At 31.9% G+C, this 9,353-nt stretch overlaps 1 protein-coding gene across 1 annotated transcript; it reads right to left on the reverse strand.

The window, feature by feature from the left end:
• Window positions 1-6,213: 6,213 nt before the first annotated feature.
• LOC107466622 (extensin-like) lies at window positions 6,214-6,666 on the reverse strand. Its single transcript, XM_016085617.1, has one exon. The coding sequence runs from the start codon at window positions 6,664-6,666 to the stop codon at window positions 6,214-6,216; it is 453 nt and encodes a 150-aa protein (XP_015941103.1).
• Window positions 6,667-9,353: the final 2,687 nt, after the last annotated feature.

Here is a 9,353-nt window from a genome sequence, read left to right on the forward strand (position 1 = left end):
TAAAAATATTTGATTCTAATCATAAAATAATCAAATCTTATGATATTAATAACGCACATTGATTTTAAATATTTTTAGTTATTTTAATTATATTAATTATAAAAATATTGATATAATTTTAATTTTTATTCATTATTTAATAATAATAATAATAATAATAATAAATTGTAATTGATAAAATTAAAATTATCACGTGGGTAAAGTAACAACTTAAAATTATAATAATTTATCACGGGTAATCGTAAAAATTATAATAGGGTTACGTAAAATTATTTTTAGCATTAGCATATAATAATTGTACAAGTTATTTTTTTATTACTTTAACCCGTTATAATTCTATTTTCTTATGATACTTATTTCAAACATTTTAAGTTATTAAACCCGTCCATAATAATATATCTCTACCCCCTTTCTATTTCAATCTGTGTATATTAGATATAATATTCTTATTTATTGTCCAAAATTTCTCTGATCATGATAGAAGATAATTATTCTAATTATGATATGATAAAATTATATAATTTTAACAAAATTAATATATGATGCATAATTATTGTATTTAATAAAAAATTACCTTAATAATAAATAATTTACATATTTATTTTTATTTTACTAAAGTCTATATATAGTGTTTTTCTGTGGTACATGAATCTAAATTTGAGAGTCAACTCATAATTTTATATTTTTTTTACTACTTCATAGAATAAGAATGTATTCTTCGTTTTTTATTGAAGTTGATCCTTTTAAGGTACAATTTATAATTTTTTATAATGTTTTTCATATATTCATTCTATTATATTATTCTTTTGATTATTTATTAATTGTTGTTACTCTAAGTTATTCTTATCGTCTAATATTCTAGTTCGATTGTCTTTTGCCACAATCGTTTACAATGTATCACATCCACGAAATACCCCATCGAGTTGTCTTCACTGATTCGGGTTCCAACTACATGAATGTAAGCGTTCAAAGAAGGGGCAATAATCTCTACTTTACCAAAGGATGGTTGGATCTACTCACCTATTATGACCAACCTAATGGAATGTGGTTAAAGTTAGCTTTCTTAGGAGGAGCTCGATTTTTGATCGAAGAATTGTTTCTACGAAACTTTACAGGGCAAGTTCAAGTTCCATCCCTTCCATGCTTTTTACATCTATCCGAAGATCTTCGAAGTGGAGCACATACATAATGAGATTGAATTTCCTCAGTTTAAGTTTAATTATGCTAAATTCGTGACAAACTCGGATATGCAATTTCAACGATTGGTAATATATTTAAATTTTTTTATTTTAAGCTTTTCGTTATTAGAATAATTTTATTAATCAGATTTTTTCACTTAATAACAGAACTGATGCGCCATGCTCTTAAGGTGTTTCCTGATTTATTCCATTTAATTCGTTAAAGTAAATCAATTATAATTAATTAATTATATCAATTAATTAATTTGATTAGATATTTAAATCTCACTATTTATTATAATTTATATGAATTTTTTAATAAATAATAAATATGATAACGAAATATATAAATTAATTTAACTAGTTTATTTTTCTCAATACTATCTATTTATACCAGATCAAATATTTTTTACTCATTCGCTTTCTTTTCTCTATCTCCCTCCTTCCCTCTCTCCCCCTCTTTCTCTCTCGTGTTTGAGTACAATTTTTATAATTTATTAAATTTTTGTTTCTTTTATCTTTATTTATACATTTCATTTTTCTATATTTTTTTAAAATTTTTGTTTATTTTAATTGCTTATTATTAGACGCATACTTTTTTTTATAAATTTTAACTTCTGATTAAAATTAACAAAAAAATGTGTCATTTTTATGTTGTTTTCAATTAATTTTACTATAATTTTGTTTTGTAATATTCTATTTTATCATGTGTACTTCAATTCATATATATATATAATCTTTTTTTGTGATTCACAATTAATATATATATTGTCTGTGTATGTTTTTTATATGTTAATATTTTTATTGATTCTCTTTATTTTATTTTATTTTTTTGTGTATCTCTTTGTTGCTCTTTATTGTAGTTATATATATTCATTGATTTCTCTGTATTGATGCTCTTTTTATTTGAAATATCGTGATAATTTAGAGTGTATATTGTGACCCATGTGATATTCGTTAATTTAGTGTATCTTTTTAGATGGTTTATGTTATAATGTGTTTAAGGAGTTGACTTAAAATTATAATATGATATATAAATTTATAATATGATTTATAGTATACTAAAATATTAGGATATTATCATATAGATATTTTTTTATTTGTCCGTTAGATTTAACTATATAGGATCTTGAAAATTATGCAATTATGTAATTAATTATTTTTTCGTATAATTATTGTATTGATCATTTACATTAGTGAGATTATTTTTAATATTAATATTTATAAATATACTATTATTTATATAATTGATTGAATCATCTTATTTGTTTAAATTTAATTCTATTAAATAAATTATTCAAGGTACCATCGCTATTTCTATTTTTAAAGAATTTTTTTAATATTATTTAATAATTCTAATAACATAATAAAAATTAAAAAAGTAAGACCGTACAAAATTACAATGACGATAAGATTGAAATACCCGTGATAAAGTTATGTTGATAATATACACTTGGTATTACTAACAACTATGTTAACAATTAATTAAAATAAATAACAAAATAAGTTACATGATATTATTTTATTTAAATTATCAATAATTAAAAGAATAAAAAGTCAGTAATTATTTTTAAAATAGGCATTAAATTTAATTTCATGGTACTAATTTATTTGAGTTGTTAATAAAAATTATAATTTTTGGATTTATATCTACTCAATTTATATATTTTATTTTATTTTACTCTAATAAAAAATTGAGACGTGCATTTTTGATTATTTATTTAGAAAGTATAGCGAAATGAGTTATATCAATTATAATTAATTATCGATAATTGATATCAATAAATTGATTGTATTAATTTATAAGATGAATAATGTGTAATAAATGTTGTTGAAGGTTGTGGTAGGCTTAGAGAAGGGGGGTTGAATCTATGCCTTCCTTTTTAAGTTGCTGTTATGACCCTTTTAAACAGAATTACAATTCTGATTCTGTTTGAACTCAGCAGCGAAAATTTATGAGACAATTTATTTTTGTCTCATGAATATCAGAAAACAGAATTCAGCAGAGAAGAGAAAAACGAACACCAGCATGTATCCTGGTTCGGTTGCCTTGTGCTATGCAACCTACATCCAGTCTCCTCCACAATTATGGAAGAATTTCACTATAGTTAACAGTATTACATACACCAATTTCACACTGAAGTTCTAACCGAACTTGACATTGGCTATGCTAACTCCTAACTATTCACTCTTAGTGCTAACCCAACTAAGAAAGAGATACCAAACAGGTACAAGATACAATACACTTAACCAACCTAAAGAAATCAGAAAAATAACTCTAGGCTTTCCTCTCAAGTGTATCACTCAGCCTTTTTCCACTCATGGCTTTTACTTGAGCTTTCTCACAATGCCTTTTATCACAAGAAATTATAGAAAGATAAACTTAGAAAAGTACATTACAATCAATAAAACATGAAGGAGATAGACTTCATCAGCAGCCTCTTTGCTATGTGCAAAACCAGATTCACAAACCTCATATGCAGTTCTTCGGTATTGGCCGAATGCTTCTTTGAAAGAAAGCATTATCCAAGTAGATGAACTTCTTAACAGAACATTGTTCTCACTTTCTGGTTTTCTCTCCTTGGTTCTGAATGAGCAAGAAGTCTTCTTTTATTCTCCTTGCATGTTGCTGGGACCTTCTCCCAAGGTCAACACCTTGAGCCTTGAGCTTCACCAACCACATATTTACTTTTTCTCAATAATCCTCAGAATAGAAACTCTCCTTCTGACTTCCTCATCTTGGTCGAAAGCCATAAAACAGCAACCATAGAAATCTTCCAATGGTCAACTTGATCTGAACCCTTGAAAACCAACTTGGTCCCCAAGTCTTGTTTAAGACCGTAGATACACACCAGGAAAGAACAGAAATCCTCTTTCCCATGTATCCCATTTCGGATAGAGCAGAGAGTTGGGAAGAAGAGATGAGACCGAGTTGCATGTATGAGAAAAAGATTTACCTATAACCTAAGCTTGATTTGGTTTGGATTTGTTGAGATGACTTATGCCTTTCAAGCTTAGTTTCTCTTTCTTGCTTCGTTTGGTGACTATCTTGGTGAAGAAGCTCTTTCTCTCTTTCTCTTTCTTACTTTTCTGAAACTGATTTGACTTGGTCAGAGAGAGAGATGAACGTTGCTTTTGGTTAAGCAAAAGAGAGGGATTTGCATTTCTGAAACCAGATCGGGATTAGATCGGATATTGGTATGCTTGGCCCGATTTGATTTCTTTGGCTTCTTTCTTTGCTTTTGCTTGGGCTCTTTATTTTGCTTTCAGCCCAATATTCTTGCTGATTGCTTTTTATTCCATTTGGGCTATTAACATTTGGCCTGCAACAATAAACAATTAGTTAATATGTAGATATAAATAATCAACACTTAATTATTTATTTTGCCCAAAAATAATGTTTGTCATCACTAATTAATTTAGTTAATTTCTTAACTCAAAATCTCCCCATTGATGACAAACATGATTTAATCAATAATCAAAGGACGTTGAGTTTGAGTAAGGTTTAGAAACTCCCTTTGAATGAGGTTGCTTGCTAATGTGTTGCTCCCCCTTTCTTTTTCAACAGTAGCTCCCCCTGAATCTATGCTCTTTCTTTTTTGTTCCTGTTTACATTAAGCTTAAAAAGGAGCTATTCAAGATGTAACTTGACTAAGGGATTCTATATAACTAGCAACACATATTCAGCCCAGTATTTCTTATCATGACAGCAGCAAAAGCAATTTGCAAAATAAAGTAGTAAAGTAAAAAATCATAAACTATTACTCCACCTTTTGTCATCAAGGGCGGATCAACAAAAACAATACTAGAAGCCCTGCAAGAAAGGTTAGTTCATAGTCCAAATAGCTAACTAAACTACCATAAGTGCATCCGAATCTTAGGTTATTATAGTCATCCAAGTATCAAAAGTAGAGCAAACAGTAATAAGATAAAACACAGTTCATGAGACAAAAAGAGAGCAGCTGCAGCACTTTTTATGAGACAAATCCTACGAATCAGAACCATGCCCCTCAGAAGCAGCTTCCTCTTCAACATCAGTGGCAATGTCTTCATTGTTTTGAAGGTTATCAATGAAGGTCATGAGCACAGCCACCCTATCTCTTGATTTCTTCAGGAAGTTCTCATGCTTGCTAGCTAGCTTCCTTTGTTCCTTGCTCATGGCAATCAAATGATTTGATTGGGAAACAAACTCTTGAGTAACATCCTTGACCACATTCAACAGAGCAGATTTCTTCCCAGTGGAAATGGAAGTACCCTCAGTGGAAGGAGGAGGAGAGTCATCTAGGATGTACTCTTCATCATCATCATCTAGAACCACTCTCTCAGATCGAGTTGGTCCTTTTTGTTGTTTCACTGAACCACCCCCTTTTAGGTATGAATGTTTATTTTCATAAGCCTCATTTGACAGGTCAACACCAAAAGTCTCAAATATGCAAGTCAAAAACATGCCATATGGTAGTGCTTTATCTTTCACACTTCTAATAGAATCAAACATGTATCTAGCCATCAAATAGGCAAAAGAGATTTCTATTTTAGTAATTAGGGCATACAAAACAAGTGTGTCCGTGTAAGAAATGGAATTAAGATGTGGTTGACAATACGATGCAACTGAGCACATTCATATCCTAGGGCTTTGTGAGTGGGTGTGATGCCATCAATTAAGGAAACATGTTCACAAATGTGAGCCAGAGCATCATGGTAAGAGATACCAACACCTTCATCCCACTTCACAGATGTATAAGCACACGGCCCAACATCAGTGTACTTCAAGGAATCACTGATCGTTTCATTATTCAAGATAATGTCTCTGCCCTTAGCATAAGAATGCATACTTCCTTCATGATAAGTCATGTTTGCATAAAATTCTTTGACTAACTGAGGATATACAGGTTTTTTGATTTTGAAAAGGTGATTCCAGTCTAAAAATTCTAAATTTTCAACAAAAGAAAAACCTTTCTTTTTCAAATATGGTAAATCAGCAAGAAAAGAGGGACATAGAGTACGATACTGAATAACTCCCTCATAAAATCATGGTTCATGGCAGATTTGAAACGATGGGGTTATAATCTGAGTGAGATGTCATGAAGTGTGATTTGTGAGCAAAAGGATCAATGTCTGATTCTCTAACAGATTTGAGAGGATGATGAGGGTTACCTCTTTGTGAACGCACAGGAACAGACATTGACTTAGGATTTGTTGTCTCAGGAACAGGTTCTTCAACAGCAGGACGCTTACCCTTGGATGAACTAGGTTTTGAGGAACTTGGTTTGGATGGCGTTGCCTTAGGTGGTGGCGTCGGTTTGGCAGGAGCAGGGTACCTTGGAGTGGTTTTGGTTCGCGCCATGGGAACAGTGCAAGGAGGAGAGGTAGGAGGAGAGGGTGAAGGAGTAAAGGTGGTGTCTTGAGAACGAGTTGATGGTCTAGGATATCCTGGAAGTTTATGGATTTTCTCACGCGGTGCTCTTTTAGCAATGACTTTCTTCCCCATTTTGGTTAGTTTGAGGCTTTTGATGGAAGAGAGACAGTGGAGTGAGAGGAAAGAAACCGAAGAGTTTGAGGAGAAGTTATGGAGGGAAGAGAGGGAGTGTTGGTAACCGTACCCAAAAGTGGTTTTCCAAAACCATGTAACTGCATCACCTTTTGAAATAATATGAAAAGACCTGACCTCATAAAATAAAGATTTGATTTGATTTGAAAATAAAACAGGAAATGAATTTTAAATTTAAAAAAATAAACTGAAAAATCTTTTTGGATTATAAATATTTAATGAAAAGTTATTTTAAAAAATACACAGCCCATCAACCAAAACAATGTAACATTCATATATGGGCCCAGAGATAGTTTGATTTAAGGAAACATATTGGACCACTCTAGATCTGATTTTGAGGTTGGCCCAGATTATCTTTCATTTGAAACAAGCCCATAACACGCTGGCTTGATGGAGACGTTCATCACCTGCCCAGAATTGTCTCATACCTGTTTATGAGACAAAAATCTCCAGCAAATACATCAGTAATTTTTAAATAGAGAATCATAATTCAAAATTCCTAGACAAGTCCTAACCATATAGAATCTATCCTCAGCTAATGATTTTGTAAAAATATCTGCTAATTGCTCCTCAGATTTAACAAATTGAATACTAATATCCCCTTTTTGGACATGTTCTCTTATTGAGTGAAATTTCACTTCAATATGTTTAGTTCTTGAGTGCAAAACTGGATTTTTAAAAATATTAATGGCACTCATATTATCACACATCAAGGAAATATTTTCAGCCTTTAATTTGTAATCAGCAAGCTGTGTTTTTAACCATAAAAGCTGAGAACAACAAGAAGAAGCAGCTATATACTCAGCCTCTGCAGTGGATAAGGCCACTGTTGGTTGCTTCTTACTTGACCAAACATTTAAGGACTTTCCAAGGAAACAACATAAACCAGAAGTGCTCCTTCTATCAACTCTATCACCAGCGAAATCTGCATCACAATAACCAACTGCAGAAAAATCATCAATCTTAGGATACCAAAGACCAAAATTAAATGTGCCATGAACATATCTAATGATCCTTTTAACTGCAGAAAGATGTGACTCTTTAGGTTTGGATTGGAACCTAGAACACAATCCAACACTTTGCACAATATCGGATCTAGAGAAAGTTAAGTACATAAGAGAACCAATCATTCCTCTATACCTAGTCTCATCAACATATTTCTCAGTTTCTCCCTTATCTAACTTAGAACTAGGATGCATGGGTGTTCCAATGGGTTTGGCATTTTCCATACCAAATTTCTTAACTAATTCCTTGGCATATTTTTCTTGATGAATGAAAATACCTTTTTCAGTTTGTTTAATTTGCAGCCCACGGAAGAAATTAAGTTCACCCATCATACTCATGTCAAATTCACTTGTCATGAGTTTTCCAAATTCAGAACAAAGGGATTCATTTGCTGATCCAAAAATAATGTCATCAACATATATTTGGACTAGAATAAAAGAATCATTAGAGTTTTTGATGAATAGAGTTGTGTCAGTGGTGCCTCTTAGAAAACTATTTTTTAAAAGAAAAGAGCTAAGTCTCTCATACCAAGCTCTAGGAGCTTGTCTTAAACCATAGAGAGCTTTAGACAATTTGAAAACATTATTAGAATGTACTTTATTTTCAAAACCAGGAGGCTGCTCCACATACACTTCTCTATCTATCACACCATTCAAAAATGCACATTTCACATCCATTTGATATAATTTAAAACCACAAAATACAGCATAAGCTAAGACAAGTCTTATGGCTTCCATTCGGGCAACAGGGGCGAAGGATTCATCAAAGTCTATTCCTTCTTCTTGGTCATATCCTTGAGCCACTAGCCTTGCCTTGTTTCTTGCAATGCTACCATCTTCTCCCAACTTGTTCCGAAATATCCACTTGGTGCCGGTCACTTTCTTTCCACTTGGTCTTGGAACCAAAGTCCATACTTGGTTCTTTTCAAACTCAAGAAGCTCATCCTCCATAGCTTTAACCCAAGATGGGTCATTAAGTGCTTCCTTAACGTTTTGAGGCTCTATATGTGATAGAAGGGCAATGTTGGATCCTTAATTTGCCTTTCTAGAGGAAGACCTTGTTTGCACTCCATGAGAGACGTCCCCAATGACAAATTCCTCAGGATAATTCTTCAAGAATCCCCACTCACGAGGTCTGGTGGACTTGGAAGCAGATTCAGTCACCAAGGGATTCTGGGCACTGCTGGCTGCAGGATATCCTTCAGATTCATGAGACAAAATAGAATTGTCTCTTGAATTTTCAGCATTTGCAGTTTTTGGTTCAGCTTGTCCAGAATTTTCTTTTCCATGATTTTGAGCAGATTCATCCTCCTTTTGAGCTTGATTTCCTGCATCACAATCTTCCAAAATGCTTTGCACCAAGTTAGTATCACAAAATATAATATGTATGGACTCTTCAATAATTCTAGCATCTTGATGATAAACCCTATATGCTTTACTAGTTGTGGAATATCCTACAAACAAACACTCATAGGCCTTTGGATCAAAATTTCCCAAATTTTCTTTGTTATTTAAAACAAAACATTTGCATCCAAAGATATGCAAGTAATCTAAGTTTAGTGGGTAGCCTTTTCAAAGTTCATAAGGGGTTTTCTTCAAAAATTTCCTTATGATTGTTCTATT

The sequence above is a fragment of the Arachis duranensis genome, chromosome 9 (assembly GCF_000817695.3).
Source record: "Arachis duranensis cultivar V14167 chromosome 9, aradu.V14167.gnm2.J7QH, whole genome shotgun sequence".
Classification (NCBI taxonomy): Eukaryota; Viridiplantae; Streptophyta; class Magnoliopsida; order Fabales; family Fabaceae; genus Arachis; species Arachis duranensis.

Bases quoted from the DNA above. Each gene is read 5' to 3' on its own strand.
- LOC107466622 (XM_016085617.1), bottom strand. From the start codon at position 6,666: ATGGGGAAGAAAGTCATTGCTAAAAGAGCACCGCGTGAGAAAATCCAT.